Source organism: Hyperolius riggenbachi, chromosome 1 (genome assembly GCF_040937935.1).
Source record: "Hyperolius riggenbachi isolate aHypRig1 chromosome 1, aHypRig1.pri, whole genome shotgun sequence".
NCBI lineage: Eukaryota > Metazoa > Chordata > Amphibia > Anura > Hyperoliidae > Hyperolius > Hyperolius riggenbachi.
Window position 1 is genome coordinate 629,191,728 of NC_090646.1, and position 27,809 is coordinate 629,219,536.

The 27,809-nt window shown below is 43.3% G+C and overlaps 1 protein-coding gene across 3 annotated transcripts in view; it reads left to right on the plus strand.

Moving 5' to 3' along the window:
- Window positions 1–383: 383 nt before the first annotated feature.
- The window catches only part of MIER3 (MIER family member 3), a 37,170-nt gene continuing 9,744 nt past the window's right edge, over window positions 384–27,809 (plus strand). Inside the window, exons 1-7 of one of the 3 annotated variants that reach the window (XM_068251230.1) lie at window positions 384–447; window positions 4,448–4,659; window positions 19,152–19,211; window positions 24,065–24,210; window positions 24,765–24,899; window positions 26,855–26,975; window positions 27,101–27,186. In XM_068251230.1, the coding sequence (XP_068107331.1) occupies window positions 24,112–24,210; window positions 24,765–24,899; window positions 26,855–26,975; window positions 27,101–27,186 (441 nt within the window). In that variant the 5' untranslated portion in view covers window positions 384–447; window positions 4,448–4,659; window positions 19,152–19,211; window positions 24,065–24,111. The remainder of the gene's footprint in view (window positions 448–4,447; window positions 4,660–19,151; window positions 19,212–24,064; window positions 24,211–24,764; window positions 24,900–26,854; window positions 26,976–27,100; window positions 27,187–27,809) is intronic. The other 2 variants (XM_068251231.1, XM_068251228.1) reach the window with 2 other exon arrangements.

Consider the following 27,809-nt stretch of genomic DNA (forward strand, 5'->3'; position numbering starts at 1 on the left):
GCTAAATTATATATTTTTGCTTTTTAAATAAAAAGAGCATTTAAAAAATAGAGAGTGGGGAACATAAATACATGAGAGGTACAAAACTCTCCAACAGTAGAATGATGCTCATCTATACTTAAACTCAGCACGTTAGAATGATGCTGTGGCTACATCTACATGTAACACATGTTGCAGCCTTCAGAGTAGTCAGTGGCTATACAATAACATCACCAATAAAATGTCATAAAATACAAATAAACAGATTCCCTTCCCAGCCTAGAGCAGGGCTTTGCTATGGTGGCCAGCTCGCTCCTCCCACTCCTGGTCCTCTCTGCCTTGGGCCCCTCCCCCTCCTCCAGGCCGCCGGACACCTCTGGCTCGGCGCTCTGTGATTGGCTGGATCCCTCCATCCGGGTACTTTGCGCAGTTGCAGCTCGTTCGCCTAGAGGTACCAATATGGCGGAGGTAAGGAGTATAACCGGGCCGGAGCGGGGGGAGGGACGGAATAAACGGGAATCCCGGGCTCCACGGCCACCGAAACCGGCCCAGCCCCCCCGCATCGGACGCCTCAGAGCCCCATCCAGCCATAGAGGGGCTGCCGGGCCACACAGGCCGCCCAGGAGCCGGGAAATATCGGCTAGGCCGCGGCTGGGAGCGGGCAGTCCGGGGCGGGGGAGGGACCAGGGGGGGCCGGGTCGGGCATTCCGTCGCTGGATGTGGATGGAGGTCGGTATGTGGCCTCAGCCGCCATGTCAACCCCATGGCCGGGCAGATTTATGGGATGGACAGGCAGCCCCGGTTGTGCCCAGCTAGGGATAGAAGCTTCCCGCAGGTCAGCTCATCACAGCTCGCTGCTGATCCAGGCACGGATCCTGGCTGCTGGGGGCGCCACTGCTGCCCCTGCTTCCTGCAGATCCGTGGATGTGATGCCCCCTGAGAGCTGGTCACTTCCAGATCCCTCTTGCTGATACATGGAGACTGCCACTGTTGTCCCTAGCAACCAGTCTGCTGAGAGGCTGATGCATGGCAGCTGCCACTGTTGTCCCTAGCAACTAGTCTGCTGAGGGGCTGATGCATGGCAACTGCCACTGTTGTCCCTAGCAACTAGTCTGCTGAGAGGCTGATGCATGGCAGCTGCCACTGTTGTCCCTAGCAACTAGTCTGCTGAGGGGCTGATGCATGGCAACTGTTGTACCTAGCAACCAGTCTGCTTACATCACTCAGTGAAAATGTTGCAAGTGCCTGAGTGCTTCTTAAAAGTTTAATCTCCAACTTTAGTTTTCTTTGCACCTGTCTTGATAAATGGTTGTGGTTCTGATATGCCCTTCTTCTTTACAGCTCAACTTAAAAATATTTTAGCTTTTCTTTGCATGGAAAGAGGTTTATGTCATTTTGTATTTGTTTTTTTGTTTGGTTTTTTTTTGTATTCTTTTTTGCACCTGATTGGTTAAAGCAGGCAGAAATGATCAACTTTGAGGCCCAGCTTCAGGCTTGAATGTTTCCCTACTCTGTGTATCAGTTTATTTTGTTTTTATCGAAGTATGTGATGCTTTTGTAGTCAATGTAACTTTTTGGGACCCACACCAGGCACTTCCTGCGCAACAGATATTCAGTAGTGATTCCAGTTGAGCGGTTAGAAGGGTGTTTATAGATCATTATACCAAATCTAGGGACTCCCTCCCCAAAAAAGCATTTTCTTTCCATGGTTTCTCCCTCTAGTTCCTTCTCTCAAAATTAAGAGAGCTTCTGAGTCCAAAGTGATGCAGTGGCCTCACTTCACATGACATCACTTGAGTCTGCTTTCCTTGCCCACTTGTCTCTCACCCCTCCCATTGGTGCTGAGGCTGGACCTATCGAGGACTTCAGTCTGAGAGCACTCTTTTTTTTTTTTTTTTTTTTTTTTTGTGTATTATCATCAATATATTAATCAATATATTACCAAGGGCATCCCCTAATATTCTGTGTTTTTAACTTCTTTAATCACTGATCTAGTAGATTGTGTTAAGATATTTGTAATACTGACAGTGCATTATACTTGTGCTTAAATATTATGGAGATAGTTAATATACATGCTCCTATACTGTAACGTCGTATTACTGCTATTTCTCATCTTTCAGTTGGACCCCCATCTTTTCATGTGTATGTATACTGCTATGTATTTGCTAGTATAAGACTGAAACGTACATTGTGTACTATCTGCGTATTGTTTTTCTTGTCTCTTTTGGAGATGTGATCTGTATTAAAATTATTCAAATGTTGTTTACAAATGGCATATCTGGGAAACTTTGAAGCTTTTTTTAATATATTGAGACTATATTTAGAGCGTTTTTAATATGTTTATAAAATGATTGGTTCTAGATCGACCGTAAAACCCCCTGTATACTTACCATAAACTTTGTATTAATGTTAAAATACAGTAATTAAAAAAAAAAAAAAATTAAAACAGAGGACAGATTTAACTTAAAGGAATCCAGATACTGTTGCAGCTAAACATTTGATACTTGCCGGGGGCTTCCTCCAGCCCTATAAGCAAGTGTGAGTTCCTCGCTGTCCTCCTGCGGTCTGCTGTTCAGCTGCAATCAGCCCTGGGAACTGTCTGTCGTGTCAGTCAGGGTCCTTTGCGAATGCACGGGAGGCCTGCACATGCGCAGAAGACCCCGACTGACACATCTTTGGTACACTTTAATGTAACCAAGGTTTATTAATGTGTGAAAAGTAGATTTATGCATCCTGCAAAGCCAGGTTTTTTTTTCTGGTTTCTTGAGACTTCTGGTAACTTGAGTTCTGGCTAACAGGGTTGTACTGTACAAGCTCCTAAAGTAAAAGCACATTTTACAAGTCTTCAGTCCTGTTCTCATCCAGCTTGTTAGTGACAGCAGCCTATGTTGTTGAAGTGGTGATGATGCATAGAAAACATCCTTGTCACCCCACTAAGGGGGGAACAGACAAACTATATAAGCACTTTTCTGAGGGCTTGTTTCCACTATCGCGAATCACGCATGCGGATTCGCACATGTAATGCAAGTGGATGGGCCTGTTTCCACTGTAGCGTTGTTGAGGTGCGTTTTTTTTTTTTTTTTTTTTCTTTCAGTGGTGCAAAAACGGACAAAAGAGCCGCAGAATTCACCTGCGAGTGGAATGCATGCGAATCACATGCAATGTATTTAATAGGGAAATCGCATGCATTTTCCCCATGCGTTTTTTGCCGCGAATTCGCATAGGTACCAATGTAAATTCACACATGTAGTGACATGGTTAAAATTGCATATACCCTCACCTATGCGAATTTGCGGCAAAAAACGCATGGGGAATCGCATCCGCATGTGATTTCATCAGCGGTGGAATCCAGGCGATTCCACACCGCAATAGTGGAAACGAGCCCTGAGTGCTTTTTGGCCTCCACAGCTTCCTCAGAACTATTTAAAAAAACGCTCGCATTGACTTGCATTAAAATCTCTGTAAAACCGCTCTCGCAAAGCTTTGGTGGCCAAAAAGCGTTTAGAAAAGCACTTATAGTGTGTCTGAGCCCTAAAGGTTACTTTAAAGCGAAACTGAAATGTTTTAAAGAGGATCTGTAACATCAAAAGATCCCCTGGGGGGTACTCACCTCGGGTGGGGGAAGCCTCCGGATCCTAATGAGGCTTCCCACGCTGTCCTCTGTCCCACGGGGTCTCGCTGCAGCCCTCCGTACAAGATGACGTCATTATTTACCTTCCCGGCTCCTGCGCAGGCGCTCTGGCGGCTCCGAACTACACGGAAATACCCGATCGCCGTCGGGTCTGCTCTACTGCGCAGGCGCAAGTTGCCTGCGCAGTAGAGCGGACCCGACTGAGATCGGGTATTTCCATGTAGTTTGGAGCGGAAAGCAGCCACAGCGCCCCCCGCTGGAGCCTGCAAAGGTAAATATTGAACTGACAGTCGGCTCTGTCGCCGGCTGTTCGGAGGGCTGCAGCGAGACCCCCGTGGGACAGAGGATGGCGTGGGAAGCCTCATTAGGATCCGGAGGCTTCCCCCACCCAAGGTGAGTACCCCCCAGGGGATCTTTTTGACGTTACAGAGTCTCTTTAAATAAAAAAAAAAATTCACATACAATCGTTCAGAGACGGCGCGGGACAGGGAGGCTGCGGGGGGCTGGTAGAGGCCCCAGGTAAGTGAAGGGTGTTTTTTATTCTTGACCGTATAAAACATAAGCAAAACTTAGAATTTTGGCTGCTATTCCATTTTAACTCACTGTCAAAGAAGGCATACAACCTTTTTCAGGTTTCTGTATGTCTTAGAGTCCCTTCTGTAGGGGGTTTGGAGTTTCTATCTATTTTCCAACAATTTGATCTACAACTAAACCGTGTGAAAGTTCTGGCCTCATGAAGTTCTAAATATTTTTTTTTTACCCCTAAGATGTTGTATTGATTTTAACAATGTTCTTGTATCTTTTTTTTCCCCTTCTTTTTGTCTTCTCCCTATACAGGCCTCCTTTGGCAGTTCGAGCCCAGGTTTGTCTTACCATCTAAACAACGCAACTTTCTGAGAGGTTAGACTGAGCCAGGGAAGAGGACACTTTAGAGCCCTGTCAGCTGACTTTGCTTTTCACTTTATGATGTGGATGAGGAAGTAGAAGTTTTACTGATAAGTCATCAGCTTGCTTTAATTGGAAATGTAAAATGAGCTTTTATTCTACCTGTGAGTGATCTTCATTTTATAATCTATTGCTACTGCATTTGTATGTTGTGTAAGCTGTTTATAATGTTACATGTATTTGCTAGACACTAGGGATGGTTAATAAGATGCAAATCATTCAGTTAATGCATTCTGCATGTTTTTGATGCTTGAAAAGGGGACCGATCTCATTCTGCCATGGTGGAGTTTGATTAGTGCAATTTCAAGCTACTCAGATTTGCATCATTTCAGAATTATTTGCATCTCATTGACATCCTACTAGACCTATTCTGTAGCTGATGAGTATTGGATGGTACTAATATAATCTAATAAGCACTTGAACCTAGGATGATTACAAAGCATCCGTATAAAACCATATGTAGATTATGTTCAGTTTGTACGCTTAGTAGGTCAATAAACATTTTAACATATAAATAGAACAGATAATGTGAATTATAAAGCATAAAAATCCAAGCTTTTAAAATTTTAATTTTTTTAAATTTATTTTTTTTTCCTCGCTGTAAAATTTCGGGAGTACTTCAGGTGAAAAAACAGAGTTGGCAATGCAAGGCTCGCTATTACTGCTGCCATGATCGGTGGGGAGTTGGGTTAATCACTCGTCTGCTCGCCCGTAATTTTAATGACAAACTCCGCCTCTCTTTGATAAAGCTGCCGTGGTCCCTTCCGCCCCCCCCCCCAGCCTTGGTTTTACTCAACCAAGGCTGTGACAAAGCCCACCTGTGTCCTCAGGCCTGCCCCTAGCGCATCAATGGTGGGATGGACCCCAGCAATGCAGGTGGGTGTGGCCACAGAGCTTCAGTAAACTTCAGAAAAATGGCCAAGACTGTCTTTTAGATGGGGAGGAGTTTGTCATTAATTGCGGGTGAGTGACTGCTGCCTGGTAGTATTAGAGATTGTAGTGTAGTGTTAGAGACCTCGCATTGCATGCCCTCTGTTTTTCGCAGGGAGTACTCTTTTAAAGTATGAGGTCTATGGGCTGATATTCATGGTAATTGTTTGCAGTGTTTTTATTTTTTTTTTTATATAACCAGTCCCTGATGCCAGTTAAAAAAAACAAAACAAAAAAACCCTGTTAGTCACTCTTTCCTGCATATACCATCTGCTATCTTACAGTCTCTACCTCAGTGCTTAGGCCAGGTCAACCTTACAATAAAATCTATTTTTTTTTTTAACTTTTTATTTAGGGACCTGACAATGCTCAATGTAAACATTTTTTATAAAAACTGACAACAGGAATTAGTGTTATAGGCAGCCTTGTCTGTTTGCTTTTTCTGACCATAAACTCCAGGGCTGTGAAGTCAATGCAAAAATCATCCAACTCCATAGTTACATAGTTACTTTGGTTGAAAAAAGACATACGTCCATCGAGTTCAACCAGTACAAAGTACAACTCCAGCCTGCTCCCTCACATATCCCTGTTGATCCAGAGGAAGGCGAAAAAACCCTTACAAGGTAAAAATTCCTTCCCGACTCCAGATGGCAATCAGATAAAATCCCTGGATCAACATCATTGGCATTACCTAGTAATTGTAGCCATGGATGTCATTCAACGCAAGGAAAGCATCTAAGCCCCCTTTAAATGCAGGTATAGAGTTTGCCATAACGACTTCCTGTGGCAATGCATTCCACATCTTAATCACTCTTACTGTAAAGAACCCTTTCCTAAATAAATGGCTAAAACGTTTTTCCTCCATGCGCAGATCATGTCCTCTAGTCCTTTGAGAAGGCCTAGGGACAAAAAGCTCATCCGCCAAGCTATTATATTGCCCTCTGATGTATTTATACATGTTAATTAGATCTCCTCTAAGGCGTCTTTTCTCTAGACTAAATAAACCCAGTTTATCTAACCTTTCTTGGTAAGTGAGACCTTCCATCCCACGTATCAATTTTGTTGCTCGTCTCTGCACCTGCTCTAAAACTGCAATATCTTTTTTGTAATGTGGTGCCCAGAACTGAATTCCATATTCCAGATGTGGCCTTACTAGAGAGTTAAACAGGGGCAATATTATGCTAGCATCTCGAGTTTTTATTTCCCTTTTAATGCATCCCAAAATTTTGTTAGCTTTAGCTGCAGCGGCTTGGCATTGAGTACGATTATTTAACTTGTTGTCGATGCGTACTCCTAAGTCCTTCTCCAAGTTTGATGTCCCCAACTGTATCCCATTTATTTTGTATGGTGTTAGACCATTGGTACGACCAAAATGCATGACTTTACATTTGTCAACATTGAATTTCATCTGCCATGTATGTGCCCATATAGCCATCCTATCCAGATCCTGTTGCAATATAACACTATCTTCCTTAGAGTTGATGATTCTGCACAATTTTGTATCATCTGCAAAAATAGCAACATTGCTCACTACTGTATCCACTAGGTCATTAATAAATAAATTGAAGAGCACTGGACCCAGTACAGACCCCTGTGGGACCCCACTGCTAACAGTCTCCCATTTTGAGTATGATCCATTGACCACAACTCTTTGTTTTCTGTCCATTAGCCAGTTCCCTATCCAAGCACACAGACTCTTCCCCAGTCCTTGCATCCTCATCTTTTGCACCAGACTTTTGTGGGGAACAGTGTCGAAGGCCTTAGCAAAGTCTAAGTATATCACATCTACAGCATTCCCAATATCCATATTAGCATTCACTACCTCATAAAAGCTGAGCATGTTAGTCAAACAGGACCTGTCTTTAGTAAACCCATGTTGATGCTGAGAAATAAGATTATTTTCTACTATGAAGTCATGTATAGTATCTCTTAGTAACCCCTCAAATAGTTTGCATACAACTGATGTTAAGCTTACAGGTCTATAATTTCCTGGATCTGATTTTTTTGCCCTTCTTAAATAATGGGAAAACGTGGGCTGTACGCCAATCCACTGGGACTCTGCCAGTTGCAAGAGAGTCACAAAAGATAAGATAAAGGGGTTTATCTATAACTGAACTTAATTCCCTTAGGACCCGAGGATGCATGCCATCCGGGCCAGGTGCCTTGTCTATTTTTAATTTATTTAGTCTTGCCTTTACTTCTTCCTGCGTTAAGTATTTAATATTACAGTTAGAAGATTGAGACTCTTCCGCCTCTGTAATTTGCAACAGTGCTGTTTCCTTTGTAAAGACAGAAGCAAAGAAAGCATTTAATAACTCTGCCTTACCTTGGTCATCCACCATTGAGTTTCCACCTTCATCCTTTAGGAGTCCTATACAGTCAACCTTTCTTTTTTTAGAGTTGATGTACTTGTAAAACTTTTTTGGGTTAGATTTGATATCCCTAGCGATTTGATTTTCAGCTTCGATCTTTGCTAGCCTAATTTCTTTTTTACAATTTTTATTGCACTCCTTGTAATTGCTGAGTGCAGCCTCGGACCCCTCCTGTTTTAGGACCTTATAGGCATTCTTTTTCCTCTTCATTTTATCTCTAACCTTTCTATTCATCCATAGAGGCCTTTTTTTATTCCTAGACATTTTGTTTCCATATGGGATATACATACTACAATATTGATTGAGAATACGTTTAAAAGCTTGCCATTTCCCTTCAGTGTCCTCCCCTTGTAGTACATTATCCCAGTTCACCAAACTTAGTGCCTGCCTAATTTGATTGAACTTTGCTTTTCTAAAATTCATAGTTTTAGTGGTCCCGCTGCCCCGTGGCCTATCAGTCACCAGATCAAACGTTATCATGTTGTGATCACTATTTCCCAAATGTTCTTGAACCTGCACATTTGATACATTATCTGGTCTATTCGAAATGATCAGATCCAGTAACGCATTCCCCCTAGTTGGTTCCGTTACCATTTGAGTCAAGTAATTGTCCTGTAGTGCTGCCAGAAATCTGCTGCTTTTACCAGAATGGGTAGCCTCAATACCCCAGTCAATGTCTGGAAAGTTGAAGTCGCCCATAACTATGACCTCATTTTTACTTGCCGCTTTTTCAATTTGCTGTAGTAATTGCAGTTCTGCAGCTTCATTAATATGAGGTGGTCTGTAGCATACCCCAATAAGCAATTGGCAACTTTTATTTCCACCATGAATATTTACCCAAACGGACTCCACATCTTCGCAATCTTCCTCCATCTCATCGTTGAGGACAGCTGTAAAAGAATTCTTAACAAAGAGACAAACCCCTCCACCTTTTTTCCCTGTTCTATCCCTCCTGAACACATTGTATCCTTTTAAATTGGCTATCCAGTCATGACTCCGACTCCTCAGTTTATGAAACCTCCGACTCCAGGTACCCAATATTACTCAGACTCCTCAACTCCAACTCCACAGCCCTGATAAACTAGAGTATGCTTTAAAACATAATTGTATCTACAAACCTAAGCAGTTATCCTGGAGTCCTCTGGAATTTACCCTTATGCAAAATACTGCTACTTACCCCATTCTCCCTCTATGCAGAAATGAATAGTGCTGGCCATTGTCGTTGCGATCCCAGCCTCTCGGCACAATTGGCAACATTGTAACCGATCTAGGGCAGTATTGAGAAGGCTGATTTGGTGGGTGGTGGTGGGGAATTTGTTACCGTTGTGACAGTTATATGGAACTAGCTTTAAGGGGCTTTCTTCGGGGGCAGTAAGAGAACGACTTAAAGGGATACTGGAAGGGGGACGGGGAAAATGAGTTGAACTTACCAGGGGCTTCTAACGGTCCCCCGCAGACATTCTGTGCCCACACAGTCACTCACCGATGCTCTGGCCCCGCCTCCAATTCACTTCTGGAATTTCAGACTTTAAAGTCTGAAAACCACTGCGCCTGCATTGCCATGTCCTCACTCCCGCTGATGTCACCAGGAGTGTACTGCGCAGACACAGGCCATACTGGGCCTGCGCTTTGCGCTCTTGGTGACATCAGCGGGATTGAGGACACGGCAACGCAGGCACAGTGGTTTTCAGACTTTAAAGTCTGAAATTCCAGAAGTGAACCGGAGGCAGGGCCAGAGCATCGGTGAGTTGCTGTGCGGGCACAGGATGTCTGCAGGGGACCGTTAGAAGGCCCTGGTAAGTTCAACTCATTTTCCCCCGACTCCCCTACAGTATCCCTTTAAGTTTGTAAATACAGTTCTCCTTAATGCAGGAAGGACTTGCAGTCTTGTTATGTATTTTGGCACCAAGATCCCCTGTGCATCTTTATCTTGTCAGCACATAGTGCAAGTATGTAAACAAATACCATGTAGTTGTATCTACAGTCCTTTTTTTTTTTTTTTTTCTACAGTATGCAGCTTAAAATTTCTCAGCCCAGCTCAAATTTGCAGCACGCAATTGTAGGACTCAGTGCTGTCCATCTTCTTCCTTGAATGCTGTCATATTTAATTTAAAGTGGATCCAAGGTGAACTTTCACTCATTGCATAATTGTGTTCCTTTTCTATTGTTTATAGGGCATTCCTCAAGCCAAATACGTTTTTCCTTTAATACTCTATTTCCCTATAAACTAAATAAACCACGCCCACAGATTTTCAGAGAGCCTTGGCAGTAGCATGGGAGCTCAGTTTGGGCAGAAGGAGGAGGTGTTACTAGCCATTGATTTCAGAGGCAGAGGGGAGGAGGGGGTATTAGGTTTTTTTGCTCAAGATACAGATAAGCCTGCCTCTGTGTGATGTTTACAAACATGGCTGCTGTCATTGTATCACAGAAAGAAATAATCATATTCTATTAAAGCTGTTTGCAGCTAGATTTGCTGTGTAAACTATCTAAACTTTAGATAAGATATATAGACAATTTACTTGTTATAAATAGTTTTTCATCTTGGATCTGCTTTAATAAATGCCATACCTGTCCATGTCCTAAAAACAATGTGTTTACAAGGTATTGTTACATCTGGAGTAATTAGCAGTGTGGTCTAGTTATTTTTGTGGAGCGTTAATGGCAACCTAAGCTGATAGGCATATGGGGGCTGCTGTATTCATTTCCTTTTTAAACAATACCAGTTGCCTGGCAGGCCTGCTGATCTTTCTGGCATCAGTATGGTCTTAATCATACACAAGAAAAGCATGTGGCCAATCCGGCCAGACTTCAGTCAAGACTACCTGATCTACATGTTTGTTCTGGGCCATGGCAAGTACAAGAGGCAGAGGATCAGCAGGACAGCCGTTGTTTAAAAAGAAATGTCATCCTCCATATACCTCTCCTTTCAAGTTCCCTTTAACCCTTTCGGGACCGAACATCTCTTGCGCCTCAAGGACCAGTGAAGTATGTGTGTGTTGACAACCGAGTGAGCGGCTTGCAGTGGTGCCGGAGCAGCATGAGTGCCTGGCAGTGAGTGATTGAAATCTACACCCTGGCAGGGATAACAGAACCTGAACAGGGCATAGATTTGAATCACTTTGGTCCGGAAAGTGTTAAAGTGCTTTGGGTTACCCTGAGCTGCTTGGTTACTCTGTTGTCCAGAAAGTGTTAAAGGGATCTTTGTAGTGCGTTAAGGTAAAGTAAAAATAGTCCCGCTGTTCTTACAATCGGAGCCATTGGGTACCTGATCCTTGTTAGGTCGGTTATTTGCTCCTGACACAAGCTCATATAATCTGGAGTAAAGCTATGTGCCTTACAATTCTCCCCCAATGGCAGATTACGTGCCTGAGTTTTGGTTGGTTCAGAAGATGTGGAATGCTTGTGGTCAAATGAAAGTTTTGGTTATCAAATGTTTGTGTTCCCCGGGCTTTAGCGTCTTAAAGGGAACCTTAAATGAACGGGGGGTAAAGAGTTTCACTTACCTGGGGCTATTACCAGCCCCCTGCAGCAGTCCTGTGCCCTCGGCGCCGCTCTGGAATCCTCTGGTCCCCCGCTGTCACTTAGTTTCGTTTTTGACGACTCACCAGTCGCCGGCCGCCATGCGTATTATTGGATGCATTCACCAATGCAATTAGCGCTATTGCGGACCGCAACGCGGACAAAAATACGCGTTGCCGCATATCTACGCGTGCGGAATCTGCGCGTGCGGTCCGCAATAGTGCTAATTGCGTTGGTGAATGCGTCCAATAATACGCATGGCGGCCGGCGACTGGTGAGTCGTCAAAAACGAAACTAAGTGACAGCGGGGGATCAGAAGATTCCAGAGTGGCTCTGAGGGCACAGGACTGCTGCAGGGGGCTGGTAATAGCCCCAGGTAAGTAAAACTCTTTACCCCCTGTTCAGTTAAAGGGGAACTGAAGTAAGAGGTATACGGAGGCTGCCATATTTATTTCCTTTTAATCAATACCAGTTGCCTGGCAGCCCTGCTGGTCTATTTCTCTGCAGTAGTATCTGAATAAAACCAGAAACAAGCATGCAGCTAGTCTTGTCAGATCTGACTTTGAAGTCTGAAACACCTGATCTGCTGCATGCTTGTTCAGGGGCTATGGCTAATAGTATTAGAGGCAGAGGATCAGCAGGGCTGCCAGGCAACTGGTATTGCCTAAAAGGAAATAAACATGGCAGCCTCCATATACCTCTCTCTTCAGTTCCCCTTTAAGGTTCCCTTTAAGGAGGTGGTTTTGGTAGGATAGGATGGAGTTAACTCTGCGTGGTACCAAATGGAAGTCCTCCTTTATCTGTCTTGCTGTGACTTGATGTGCTCGAAATTTGAGGTTTACCCACAAAAGTACAGTTCTGCATATGCATTTCCTGCTAGATGTACTTTATAAGACCCAACAGCTGGGCCACCTATAGGCAATTGCTGCATAGCATCTGCTGTGAATAGCATTTGTTGTAGGAGAGCTTGGAGTGACCACCTATGGCAGGCATGGGCAAACTTGGCCCTCCAGCTGTTAAGGAACTACAAGTCCCACAATGCATTGCAGGAGTCTTACAGCCACAGGCATGACTCATAAAGGCAAATGCATTGTGGGACTTATACTTCCGTATCAGCTGGAGGGCCAAGTTTGCCCATGCCTGACCTATGGCTATAATTTTGCTTTTGTGAAGATCTTTCAGCAAATGATATGGTTTCTCTCTAATAGTAGTTCAATGTAATAAGGTACCTTAAGCAGAATTGACTTCCCCCTAAATAATGGCCTCTATGCCTCTAGCAAGCTGCAGTAATGTCCTGTATTCAGGTCTTCCTTGAGCATTTTTTTATTTTTTTTATTTTTTTGGGGGGGTTACTGGAGTTTTACTGGATTGGCACATAACTTCGTGTAGGCTTCAGGGAAAGCTAAAATGAACATTTGACTGTATTTGTCATATTTGTGCAGAAGTGTCTGTATCGCTGAAACTCTGCAGTCATCTTTCCAGCTTACCGGAGTTCCCTAGCTTTGCCTAGCCATTTAAAACCATGAAGACCTAAAGCTAAGCTTAAAGAGAACCAGAGAGGAATAGTTAAGTTATTTATACATACCTGGGGCTTCCCGCAGCTGCAGAAACCCTAATTGCTCCCACGCTGCAGTCCTCAGCTTCCTCCGTTCGCCGGTGCGGGTCCCGTCACTTCAGCCCGATTGGCCAGTCGATCGTAGCTGAAGTGCGCTCCTTGCGTACCTCTCCAGCGGCTGCTGGAGAGATACGCAAACAGCGCACTTCACTGGCGTAGGCTGGCCACGCCCCCTGGAAGGACGGGACCCGCACCGGCGAACGGAGGAAGCTGAGGACCTCGGCGTGGGAGCGATTAGGGATTCTGCAGCTGCGGGAAGCCCCAGGTATGTATAAATAACTTTTAATTATTCCTCTCTGGTTTCCTTTAAAGTGGGTCCGAGATGAACTTTTACTCATTGCATAATTGTGTTCCTTTCCTATTGTTTAATATTTAATATTGTTCCTATTGATTAATTCCCTATAAACTAAACAAGCCACGCCCACAGGTTTTCAGAGAGCCAAGGTACTTTCAGACAGTAGCAAGGGCTCATGGGAGCTCAGTCTGGGCAGGAGGAGGGGGAGTTATTACTAGCCAGAGATTTCAGAGGGAGAGAGGAGGAGGGGGGATTAGGTTTTTGCTCAAGATGCAGATAAGCCTGCCTCTATGTAATGTTTACAAACAACATGGCTGCTGTCATTGTATCACAGGAAGAAAAAATCATATTCTATTAAAACTGTTTGCAGCTAGACATGCTGTGTAAACTATCTAAACTTTAGACAAGTTACTTGTTCTAGTTAGTTTTTCATCTCCGATCCGCTTTAATGGCCATTTTAAATCCTATTACACGTCACAAACCTGTGCACTGGAGCAGTTTCCTGTCAAGGTGATCAGTGGTAGATAGATTAAAGTAATCAGAGACTTCAACGTTAAGGTAGCCATACATCCAGCAATTCTGATTTGACAAAGCGATGAACTTTATTGGGGAATCAACTTCAGTATGGTTGATTGAAAGTGTATGAACTAGTGACCCACACACTACAAGAGATCACCTAGAACAAGAGATAAGGACGAGAGATATCCTTTGCGATTCACCTTCGCTAATTGATCTGACTGTGTCTCCATGCTCTGAATGCAAAAATCGATTTAGAGTCGAGTGGATGATGCGTAAGCAGTAGCAGATTCCTGTGCGATCAACTGATATCTTGCATCCTGCTCGATCAACTAAATTGGTCAATTCGATTTGTGTCAGAAAATTGTATCGTGTGTACCTAGCATAGGTTTTTCTTTTCCAACTAGGATCTTTGAAACTGATTATTTTGACATTCTGATTCCCCTGAAGGAATCACGATTATGTTTTTATATTATGTTTGTAATAGGTGTGTTAGGGTGCGTACAGACATCAGACTATAGTCGTTGGAAACGATTGTTATCGACAACATTGCCCGACGATCGTTCGTAAAAAGTGTAAGAACGATCATTAAAACGAACGACCAACAAGATGTCGTTCAATTCTGCCAGATCTTTTCCAACGACCGTCGTTCAAAAAGTGATGCCTGTACAACGATCGATCGTGGATCGTTCATTTTCAAAGCTTTGCACACGCTCAAATAGTTATTTTTGACATTTGTGTTTGAAATCAGTTTATACATCATGTTGCGCACGCAACGCTCGTTCCAAGATCGTTCGTACACGAACGATGTTCAAAGTAGCCTTTCTTCAAGTGATCATCGGCCGATACCTCCTTTTTAACGTCATTCAGAACGAACGATTGTTATCGTATGTTTGTACATACCCTTAGTCAAATCAAACTATTTCATTAATGCTGAGTCTTTTGAAATATATACAGCGTGGTTATGGCAGTGCTTAAAGGGATACTAAAGTCAAAAATAAAAAAAAATATTTACTCACCTGGGGCATCCCTCAGCCCCCTGAAGCTGTATGGTGGCCTCGCTCCGATCCTCCTGTCCCCACCGGCGGCTACTTCCGGGTTCGGCAACAGCCGCTATATCACCCTCTATGCTGCTATAGCGTATATGTTATATGCTATAGCAGCATAGAGGGTGATAAAGAGGCTGGGAACGCGGAGAATCACTCGCGTTCCCAGCCTGTCGCCGAACCCGGAAGTAGCCGCCGGTGGCATAGAAACGCCAACGAAACCACAACCGCATGCGGTCTTATTATAATTTTTTTTTTTTTTTTTTTTTGCCGCGATTTGCCCGATTTTTCACAGCATTTGTTTACTGCTTACATCAGATGCAGTTTTTCTCAACCGTAAAAATTTGACAGAAATAAATAGCACCAGTCCCACTTGGCAAAATGGTAAAACTGCAGCATCATTTTTTTTATTTAAAGAAATAAAAAAAAATCTAAAATCTAAGATTTTATTATTTTCACTTTAAATAGCCACAGTTCTTAAATTTAAAAATGTCTAATTTACTTTTTAATTTTTAAATAGTTTTAAAATGGATGATAAAATAATACCTAATTTTAAATGTATAATTTTGTAATAATGGTAGTATTCTTGGTAGCAAAACTGCACACTACCTAAACTTGTAGGACTGGGGGGGGATCTGCGAGGGGAGGGAGTGCAGAGCAGAATGGGCACCGGTATGTAATTTACCATCTAACATGCCTGTGTGTCCCAATTGTTCTGCCGACTCCGCCACAGGTACACTTTTTTTTTTAAAGGACCTCTGTTGCGAAAATCTTAAAATTTTAAAATGCATGTAAACCTATACTAATAAGTACGTTTCTTTCAGAGTAAAATGAGCCATAAATGACTTTTCTCCTATGTTGCTGTCACTTACAGTAAGTAGTAGAAATCTGACATTACCGACAGCTTTTGGACTAGCCCATCTTCTCATGGGGGTTCTCAGGGTTTTCTTTATTTTTAAAAGCACTTAGTGAATGGCAGTTGCTCCGTTCAACTGCCAAGTGTGCAGCAAGCATAGAGGCTGGCCAGCATCTTTGTATAAATCTTTTTCAGGGAGTGTCTTTATAAAGTATAAATGCCCTGCTGAGAATCCCCTATGAAGAGATGGACTAACCCAAAACCTGTCAGTTCTGTCTGATTTCTACTACCTACTATAAGTGACAGCAACAGCGGAGAGAATTAATTTATGGCTCATTTTTACTCTGGAAGATACTGTATGTACTTGTATGTGTTTTACATTTTAAGACTTTCGTGACAGTTCCTCTTTAAAGGATACCACAACTGACATGTGGCATAATGAGATAGACATGGGTATGTACAGTGCCTAGCACACAAATAACTATGCTGTGTTCCTTTTTTTTCTTTCTCTGCCTGAAAGAGGTAAATATCAGGTATGTAAGTGGCTGACTCAGTCCTGACTCAGACAGGAAGTGACTACAGTGTGACCCTCACTGATAAGAATTTCCCCCTTTTTTATCTCTTTCTTGCTCTCAGAAGCCATTTTCTTCTAGGAAAGTGTTTTATAGTTGGAATTTCTTATCAGTGAAGGTCACACTGTAGTCACTTCCTGTCTGAGTCAGGACTGAGTCAGCCACTTACATACCTGATATTTACCTCTTTCAGGCAGAGAAAGAAAAAAAGGAACACAGCATAGTTATTTGTGTGCTAGGCACTGTACATACACATGTCTATCTCATTATGCCACATGTCAGTTGTGGTATCCTTTAAGGAAAAGTTTTCGAAGTGGGTGCTGCATGCGACTGATGTTCAATTACTCAGTCTGGTGACATTAAAATATTTATATGAATAATCATTTTTTAATATAAACTTAGATTGCTTGATCTAGTATTAAATATATTTCACACTTTTCTGTGAAGTGCTTTTTTTATGCCACATTCAGCAAATTCAGTATGAAAAAAACAGGTGTAACCTTTAAGTTTTTTTGATATAGATAGCAATGCCAAATATAAATAAGATACAAATTGTGTTCCCTGAAAATGTATCTGTCAACTTGTCATATTGTCTAAAAGTTGAAATGGTCTTTTGTCACATTTCTCAGCTGATGTGCAAAGTGGTGGTGGAAAAATGTATCATATATTTGATTGAAAAGCCAAATTGGGGCCTTTCTGCTCAACATGTAGCATTCAGACAGTAAAAATATTTTATTAACCAGCCAGGGTTCACTGCCCACTTAAAGGGGGAGCACCATCTTCACCTGTCAAAGGGTATAGATGCTGGATTCTGCTTGGTTTCTCTGTCTCCCACTTTTTTTTTTTGGGGGGGGGGGGGGGGGGGGGGGGAGTAGAGCATTTATTAAAATATTTGTATAACATCCTTGCTCCAGTTTTCATCTAACTGCCCCACAACTGGTTGCTGCCAGTGCATGATTATTCATACAAGTTGTCCATATACTTCATGGAGAGTAAGACTGAGAACAGCTTAAAGGAAATCTGGGATGAGAAGTATATGGAGGCTGCCATATTTATTTCCTTTTAAACAATACCAGTTGCCTGGCAGCCCTGCTGATCTATTTGGCTGCAGTAGTGTCTGAATTACACTTGAAACAAGCATGCAGCTAATCTTATCAGATCTGACAATGTTAGAAACACTTGATCTGCTGCATGCTTATTCAGGGTCTATGGCTAAACATATTAGAGGCAGGGGATCAGCAGGGCTGCCTGGCAACTGGTATAGCTTAAAAAGAAATATTGTAGGCTCCATATCCCTCTCACTTCAGGTTCCTTTTTAAAGATGACCTGACACAACTTTTGGCAAAGGAAACTGAGGATATGGCAAAAAAACAAACCCAGAAGTAATTTTCTGTGAACACCGCTTGTCATAGAGATTAGCAGTTCTATTAATATTGCTGCCCCAGATTGCTACTTTAACCTATCTGCGACCACCTAACGCAAGATGGCGGCCGCAGAGTGGCTGTGTTGTTCCTTGATCACGCTGTATGGCGTGATCTCTCGAGGAGCAACATTACGTAGGAGCTTGCGCAAGCTCCTATCTGTGTAAAATAAAAAATAAACGTCAGCAGCAATCAGCCTGCCAGCAGCTGATTAGTGCTGGCAGGCTGTGTTTTATGTTTTAGTGTTATAAATATTTATATAGCACTGACATCTTGCGCAACGCTGTACAGAGTATATTGCTTTGTCACTAACTGTCCCTCTGATGGGCTCACATTCTAATCTCTGCCATAGCCTTTATATGTATCATAGTGCAAGCCCAATTTAGAGGGGGTAAAAATATTGCTAATTTGGAATTAAAAAAAAAAAATGCAGCAGTCACAACACCAAAAGGGAGCTCTATTTTGGAGAAGAAAAGTAGGTAAAATTCACTTAGGTGGTAAGTTGTATGGCCGAGCAATAAACTGTTAAGCCTCATCTACACGGGTAGATGAGGCTCCGATCCGGCGGCTCGATTAGCCGCCGGATCGCCTCTTTTGCGTCCCCGCACGTGCCCCGAATTCGATTCCCCGCTCGCCGGCGCCGCTTATCTTCTGCTTGATTCCCTGCCATTGTCCCCTCGTGGGGAGCGAGCAGGGAATCGGCGGTGGGGAGATCCGTCCTGTCAGATCTTATCAATCGAGCCGCATCAGCGGCTCGATTGATAAGGAACATCGCCGCCGCATCTACGCGTGTAGATGCGGCTTTAAAGTTGTGAAGTGCTGAATTTTAAAAATGGTCTGGTCACTAGGAGAGATGTAAACCTCTGGTCCTCAAGAGGTTAAATTGGACAATTAGGGAATGGGTCTGTTAGGAAAAAAAATAAATAAATCCCCCCCCCCCCCCCCCCACCTTGGGGGTACCATAATCCCGAGCTATGCTCGGGCTAGCCACCAGCAGCTCAATGCAGAGTATTGTGCGCAGCGGACATTTTTTACTCACCGTAAGGGGTATCCAGGTGTCGGTCGCCGTTCTCCTTCCTGCGAGGCTCTGAATCACTCTGGTGAGATCGCCGTCAGTGATCTCACCAGAGAGTTGCAACGCCACCTGGAGGACGGAGGTAAAATTGCAGCGCTGGAGCTCTCCATGGTCCCCTCCTTTTCCGTTGCTTCAGCAGCCAATATTTCTGGAACTGCTCATGGTTTTGACATGCAGATGTTTGGTAGTGATCCTATCTCCAGTTTCCGTTGTCAGTCTTTATTACGTAAAATGCGGCCAAGCAAATGAGTTGCACTTAGGGAGTGTGTGCATGGAAAGCAAATGTGAATAACACAGCCAGTGTAATTATAGTAAAACTTGGGAACTTCATATGAGTGTCGAAAATACTGTTTTTTATTTCAATTTTTCTCTGAAATAGATTACTACTGAAGCATTTCACAATGAATTATTCAATCAGAATGACAAAGAGAAAGTGAAGGTAATTTTATTGAACAACAGTTATATTTTTTTTTTTTTTTTATTTATTTTCAACAAGCGCTTAAGCGAGACTGGTGCTTTAAGAGGTTGAAGGGAGTATTTTCTGCAAACTTCATTGGTTTCTATGGTAATTGTCACATTTTAGCCTCCTGATTTTTGTCTGTCATCTTGGATCTGTGCTGACACAAATCTGGGGATCCATGTGTCCCCTTCCCCCCCCCCCCCCCCCCCTTGTTTTATTTGATATATCCTTACCTGTGTTTTCACTCTTGCTGGTAATAATATGCAGAACAGAATCGTCAGATCAATATTTGTTCAATGGTTCTATTAAAAAATACATTAGATTTCCCCTTTTTGTTTTTATAATCAGTCTGGTTTAGTGAAAACGCCTAACAGTGTATGCTTAGCTTTCCACAGCTTCAATGCAGAGGCTTATATTCTGCATAAATTACCGGTATCTGGGTAATAAAGGATACCTGTCCAGAATAAAAGTGTAGAGGATAGTGAATGTTCCATTGTCAAATTATAATTCACAAAGTGGCTCCTCTGTGCTGTTACAAGACCTCTTTAGCCCGTTAGCAGCTACAAAGAAAGCACGGCTTTTGACCTCAATCGGCAGACTTGGTTGTGCTGTAAATTCTTGGAATGCTTTGTTTCCTCTCTAGCAGAAAATATAGAAACTGAAAGCAGAAGTCCTCTGTTGTCTCACGCTGCCCCCTAGTGGCAAGTGGCCATAAATACACATTACAGCAGTACTAATTAGTAGCAAGGAAATGTAAAATATAAAACATGCTGAAATTGGATTGGAGCACTTGCAAGCCTCTAAATAAGTTGGCTGCTAAAGGGTTAAAGAATACTGTAAGGGGCAGAGGGGTTTGAAGGCTGCCATATTTATTTCCTTTTTAAACAATTATAATTTTCAGTGTGTTTGTTTTTGTTTTTTTGTGGGGGGGAGCAGTGGAGGTTGGCTTCAATTGTGCTTGAATCACACATCTGAAACAAGTGTTAGGCCCAGTGCACACCGAGCGGTTTTTGGAGCGATCCGCCGGCCGCATCCGCCTCTAAAAACGCTTGTCTAATGTATTGCAATGGGATGGTGCACACCGGCGGTTTGCGGTTTTTGCCAAGCCGCAAACGTGCCTCCTGCTGCGCGTTTGCGGTTTTCGGAAGCGTTTCGTCCTCAATGTAAAGTATAGGAAAAACGCAAACCGCTCTGAAAAACGCTAGTTCAGAGCGGTTTGCCAGGCATTTTTGTTACAGTAGCTGTTCAGTAACAGCTTTTACTGTAACAATGTGTAATCTGCTACACAAAAACGCACGCAAAACCGCTAGGTATGTTTAGAAAACCTCTCTAAACATACCTAGAATCGCTCTGAAATCAGCTCCCAAAACCGCTAGCGTATTGCGGATCTGCTAGCGGTTTTGGTGTGCACTGGGCCTTAGACTGTTGTGGAAAGACTTTGGTTACAGCACCTGATCTTCATACTCGTGCTATGTCATTAGCTTAAAGCGGACCCAAACCAAACATTTTTTTTTTTTTTTTTTTTTTTTTTTTTAAATCAAAATAGTTGCACCACTCTGACACATACAAAGATAAACACTCCTTCAAGCCTATGAGCATTTCAGTGCATGCTTTTCACCCTTCTCTTTGCATAACTGGGGTATACAGGTGGCAGGCATTAGCAATTCCTCCTTTGCCGGATACCTCCTACTCCACCAGTCTGCCGGATTCTGTCCCGGCAATATGAAATGAAGGGTTCCTCCAATAAATGTAAAATATTTTATATTTGTCATCATGCAGCTGAAAAAAGGCTGCTATTTATTATTCTAAGTTAGAAAATAGATTTTATTTCTGAAATCTTGTATTTTTAATTAGGGTCCACTTTAAGAATTCAAATAAAAAATAAAATAAAAAGTAAATATGGCAGCTACTATATTCCTCTCAAATACTGGGTCAATGATGAAAATATTTGCTTTGTCAAGTCTCTCTCTCCTTCTCATATGATATATGGGCCTGACTGTAGATCTGTCAGGCAGACACCAAGTACAGTATTGCATCAGTGGAAGATTGTCACGGGCTTGGTGTGTGCTGGGGATGGAGGGGAAGACTGGATACAGTTTCATGTTTTGTATGCATTTGTATTGTACACATTTGTGTGCAGTTTGAAACGGGGCCTGCCAGAATCAACCTCAAGTGTTTTTGTTCAACCTTCTTCCAAGCTACAGAAAGTTAACATGAAATCTTGTAAGCTGGAATTATTTCCCATTCATTGACCACCACTAGTGTAGTGCGCTGGCCTGAAGTTATTGCACACTGTGCATCATGGCTAATAGGGATAGTCCGTGATACACAAACCGTTCAGAGTTGATGCAGGATTATGCAAATTTAAAAATTGAACTCCACCCTAGTAGGATTTGATTGGTCCATTTTCATGCTGCGTATATTTGCATTCAGAGTTGGTTTAATGCTATAGCTCAGAATTCTTTGCACCTTATACCATCCCTAATGGCTAGGAAGACTTGCGTTTTTGCCCAGTCTTGAGGGGTTGTGTGGGTACAACGTCTTTGGGTCTGCTCCAACGTCCTTGGGTCAACCTCAACATTTTTCTCTATACATTTACTTTACATGTTTATGAAACTTTGTTTTTCTGACAGAATATTGCAGTGTATTATATAGAATCCTTTATCTTGTGACTCTGGATCCAAAAGTCTTTTTGCATGAGAAATGGTCCTAACCACCTGAACCTTATTTTTTATAATAGCAGTTGTTTTCTGGAACCTTGGAGGTGGTCTGTATGTCCATTACCAACAGTGCGAAGCACCCTTCAGACTGTTACACGTATTTAATTTTGATTGGAAATTTTTCAAAGCTCCTTGTAGTATGAATATTATGAACACATTGTGTAGGCAAGCTCTCAAAGACTTTCTACTATCTGATTTAATATATCATGAACCCTGGCCCCCTTTTTCTTTTATTAAGCTCTCAAAGACTGTTAGCCCTCATGCTACATCAAGGTGGTAAAATTGGCCAATCAAATATGTATTTGTGTCTCAGGCTTGGGCTGTGGTTTGACAGCCTGGCATGCGTGAATAATTGTTGTTCAAATACTGACATGCCTGACAGATTCATCAGTAAAATGCAATAGAGTAAAATGCATAACCTGCAGTTATTTCTTAAAGTGTACCAGACGAAGCACCCTCATGTATTTTACCATATATATCAGTGGGAACATAGAGAAAACACCTACCATGCTTTCTATTTCATTCTTGCCTGCTTCTAATCAGCCCTGATAAAATCCCCGACTGAGCATTCAGTCTGGCTTTGCTCAGGAATCATCATAGCTGAGTCTGTATTCTCTGATGTTTTTTGAAGCCCAAGCCTGCCCCCTTCTGGCTCTGCTATGACTCCGCTATAATGATTCCTGAGCAAAGCCAGACTGAAGGCTCAGTCTGGGATTTTATCAGGGCTGATAAGAAGCAGACTAAGCAGTGAAGAATGAAGCAGAGAGCAGGGTAGGTGTTTTCTCTAATGTTCCCACTGATATATATGGTAAAATACATGAAGGTGCTTCATCTCTGGTTCACTTTAAGCCTGTTGTCTGCCCCCTGCTTGTGTGCTGTAACTTGTAAATTAGGTCCTGTAGAACCACTAACTATTTCTAGCTATCCATCGTTTTTTTAACTGGCAAATACCAGCAACTTTCTTTGAAAATGTTTGTGCTTTTATATTCATAATGTAAAATAGTTAACGTCTTAAAATGAGGCTTTGATAAAGAAGTGCAGAGTATCGTATAAAGATCCTGGCATACCCCTGCCATTGTTACATTGAGAAATTGCTCCTCACTAGGACCTCCTTAGTGTTTGCTGACGTGCTGGTGATATTTGCACAGATTCAACTTGTATTGGTGAATCTGTAATGTTAAAGGGACACTTAAGTCAAACAAAAAAAATGAGTTTTACTCACCTAGGGCTTCCAATAGCCCCCTGCAGCTGTCCGGTGCCCTCGCCGTCTCCCTCCGATCCTCCTGGCCCCACCGGCAGCCACTTCCTGTTTCGGTGACAAGAGCTGACAGGCTGGGGACGCGAGTGATTCTTTGCGTTCCCAGACACATTAGCACCCTCTATGCTGCTATATGGTATATGATATATGCTATAGCAGCATAGATGGCGCTATTGTGGCCAGGAATGCGAAGAATCACTCGCGTCCCCAGCCTGTCAGCTCCTGTCACCAAAACAGGAAGTGGCTGCCGGCAGGGCCAGGAGGATCGGAGGTAGATGGCGAGGGCACCGGACAGCTGCAGCGGGCTATTGGAAGCCCCAGGTGAGTAAAACTCATTTTTTTTTTTGTTTGACTTAAGTGTCCCTTTAAGACAAGACACAGAACATTTATATTGTGCTTCTCTCCAGATGGACTCAAAGCGCCAGAGCTGCAGCCACTAGGACGCGCTGTATAGGCAGTAGCCGTGTAAGGGAATCTTGCCCAAGGTCTCCTCACTGAATAGGTGCTGGCTTACTGAACAGAAAGAGCTGAGATTCAAGCTCACGTCTTCTGATTTAGAGACAGAGCCCTTAACTAGTGTTTAAATCTGTCGTCTCCTCAAGTCACCCCCTGTATTTAGCAGGAAGTGGTAGTAACCTCCCTTTTATCAGAATTACAAATCATTTATAAAGCTGGAATTTTGTACATAAACCACACCATAAAAAAACTCCTTGTTCCCTGGATACTTGTATTTTTAACCTTTTTTATTTTTTTTCATTACTTGCACATTTTTTTATTTACTTTTTGTGTGTGTTCTTACTGACAGTTTGCATGTTTTATGTCAGTAAGTAATCTATTTCTCATCTATCTTGTAGTTGGCTCTCTGTCATCAGAAGATCATGACTTTGATCCTACAGCTGAAATGTTGGTACATGATTATGATGATGAGAGAACTCTTGAAGAGGAAGAAATGAAGGAAGATGGTAAAGACTTCAGCTCCGAAATTGAAGATTTAGAAAAGGTAAATACCTGCCTCCATATCCCTCTCAGGTGTACTTTAAATAGGTCCCTTTTTTTTATTTATTTTATTTTTGAGAATTTTTTTCCCCGTTAAATGGACCTGAACTTAAGCACAGGACACAAGGAAAACAGGAAGAAATGCACCCTATGTGTTTTTTAGACAGGAGAGCCTGTCCAATTCCCCTTCATCGTCAAGTAATTACAAGTATAATTTGATTTTTCAGCTGTGTCGGCACAGAAATGTGGCATTCCTCTGCAGAAATAGCTAATACGTAAACACAGGATGTTAACCCTATGTCTACTTCCATAAAAGAAGGAAGTAGATACACTACCGATTTATTGCAGGCGTTCCGTAAGCTGTAACAAAATGTTTTCCTTTTTTAAAGGTTATTATACTGTTGATTATGTTTTAGAACAGAGAGGAGGTTCTGAGATCAGGTCCACTTTAATAGCTTGGCAATGTCCTGGGCCTGGTTTCCAGGCTCTTTGGAGAAGTCTTATGAGTTATGTTGGGTTTGACACATGTATTCTCATTGTAAAATGCTATTTCCACAGGAAGGAAACATGCCTTTGGAAGACATACTGGCCATTTATGTCTACCAACCTGGGGAGCCAGTCCTGGCGGGATCCAGTGTGGGTAGTTCTCCCAGTGAGCTGGCTGATGAGTTGCCAGACATGACGCTAGACAAAGTGAGTACCGAATGTGTCCATGCTGTGCTATTCAATCCTGAAAGGGAACCTGAGATGGGGCCCCCGCCATAAAATATACATACCTGGGGCTTCCTCCAGCCCTCTCCGGCCTGATCGCTGCCACGGCATCCTCCTCTGGTTCTCAGTTTCCCCGCAATTGGCCCCGGAAAGCTCTCTAGTTCGCAGACAGCTGCACAGGCCCGGCCGTGCACGTGCTTCCGCCGCAGGCTCAAAGTTTCCGGAGACGGGAGCGCACCTGGCCAGACTGCGCTTGTGCCAAGTGGCCTGACTAAGATTTTTCAGGGCTAGTTGCGGGTGAAGCATAAGACGCTGTGGGAGCAATCAGTCCAGAAGGGGCTGGAGGAAGCCACAGGTACTGTATATTCTGGCGTATAAGAGGACTGGGCGTATAAGAAGCCCCCCCCCCCCCAACTTTTCCAGTTAAAATATAGAGTTTGGGTAATACTTGCCATATAAGACTACCCCCCTCTTCCAACGCACACCAAATCAAAATTAAAAAACATCTCATACTGGTGCGGTGTATGAACAGATACTGTTGCTGTACTGTATGTGGTACCCAGTATATAACAGTATATAGGCGATTGACTGCTTGGATTGGTCCACTCTCTAAGGGCCGGTTCACACGGACGCTTGGCGGCGTCTACCGTCAAGCGTTCGGGACCCATCGGCTAAACTCTCCCATTCAAGTGAATAGGAGCGTTTAGCATTGCGCGGTTACCGTCGATTACCGTCGATTGCATAACCGCGGCGTTCTGATCCCGATTTAACGCATCGTTTCGGCCGTCCCTAGAAGCCGCATGCAACGTCCAGGGACGGCTAGCCGGCGCGGCTATATGTCCCCCTGCGGGGACGAGAAACGCCGATCGCGACGATCTCTGTACCGCCGCCACCGAACGGGACGTCGCAGGACGACGCGACTTCCTGGCCACCCCAACGCCGCCTGCCGTCCGTGTGAACCGGCCCTAAGTTGATTGATCAGCTCTTCCTGTCTCCCTGTTTATCAGAGCGGTATGGAAGAATAGATTGCGCTGTGCTCATAAAACACGCCTCTTTCACCCTTCTGGCCCGCCCTTGTATCCTATTTACCTCCTTCTCTGCCTCTCAGATCTCACACATGGGCGCCTGCACCGCTTCACTACAGTCCTCAGCAGGGAGATCTGAGAGTCAGTAACAGGATAGGGCGTATCGCCCGGCATCAATGATACCCGGCGTATAAGATGACACCTGACTTTTCAGATGATGTCTTATACGCCTGAATATACAGTATGCATATATAATGGCAGGGGTCTCCTCTCTGGTACACTTAGAGGACCCAAGGCTAACCTTGGATCTACAGGTAAATACTTGCCTCAAGATCCTCCAGAGGCTTCCTCAGCTGTCTTCTAATCCTCTGTCGCTGCCTGAGAGCCTCCTGCACATCATGACTATGCTCCTCTTCATGCACGAGCATGGCTGCACTGCACCTGAGCAATCATGGCCACGCCCGTACAGTAACCGTTTTTACTGCACAGGTGTGGCTTGGCTCTCAGACGCAGTGTGGCCACACTCTAGCTTGTCTGATTCCTTGTGAGAGGCTTGCACTCTGCAACCAAGCATGACTTAGGAAGCTTCTAGAACAGGCATGGGCAAACTTGGCCCTCCAGCTGTTGAGGAACTACAAATCCCACAATGCATTTGCCTTTGAGTCATGACTGTGGCTGTCAGAATCCTGCAATGCATTGTGGGACTTGTAGTTCCTCAACAGCTGGAGGGCCAAGTTTGCCCATGCCTGTTCTAGAAGGTCCAGAGGCTCCTTCGGGAAGTATTTAACTTTTGACCTGAGGTTCTCCTCGAGAATACTTTAATGTTTATTAAGGAGCATACCAAAGATTAGCCAAAAGCATAGCAGCAGTTCTGGAAAGATTCTCATTGGATAAACACTCCTGTTTCCTCAGGAGGAAATCGCAAAGGACCTCTTGTCAGGTGATGATGAAGAAACGCAGTCCTCAGCTGATGATTTGACTCCATCTGTTACGTCACACGAAGCCACAGACTTTTTCCCACGACCGTTGAGATGTAAGGGTCTATCACAAATGCTTTCTTTCCATTTTGCTCTATTCTCATTTTTAAAAAAACTTTCACTTGTCAGACAATTGAAAAGCCACTCTTATGCCTAATCTTTCTTCTAACCCCTCATGTAGCAAATACCGCAAACGATGGTGATAGAGAGTTTGATGACAACTATGTGGAGACGGAAGGTGGAAACGCGTCTGAAGAATTTAGAAAGGTAAGTGCGTGCTTTCTGATGCTTGCGGAAGTGAAGGGAGGCTGTGTGTATTTGGGCTTCTGCTTCATCTGTGCTTGTATCACATTCTCTTGCTGTGTGTGAACCATCTTGCTGGTGTGAACCATTTCGCATCCAGACCTTGTTTTCCCCTAATGGACTAGAGCAGGTTTGACATTTTAGCTATGTCCCTATTTAATCAGCTATAACTTTATCCCTACTCGCAACACCTAAGTGTTTTTTATGTATATATTGTTTTTTTTTTTTTTCCAAGACAATCTAGATTTTCATTGTAGGGTATTTTGTCACAATCCTATCCAGTCCAGAATCAGATTCAAGATACTGTGTCTGGCCTACAAATCTGTCCACAAAACCTGTCCAACCTACATTTCCGCTCTTACTCTTATGTACACACGGAGCCGCTCACTCTGCTCCTACAATGAACTTCGCCTGACGCCATGCCACCAGTATTATGTCCCCCAGCATAGATGGTCAGATGTGTTCTTAGTATAGCCAGATGTGTCCCCTGTATTTGCTGCCCCGCCCCAGTATAGATACACATGCGCCCCTAGGATTAGTGCCCCTTGTTATAGCCAGATGTGTCCCCAGAATCGGCGTTCCCCATC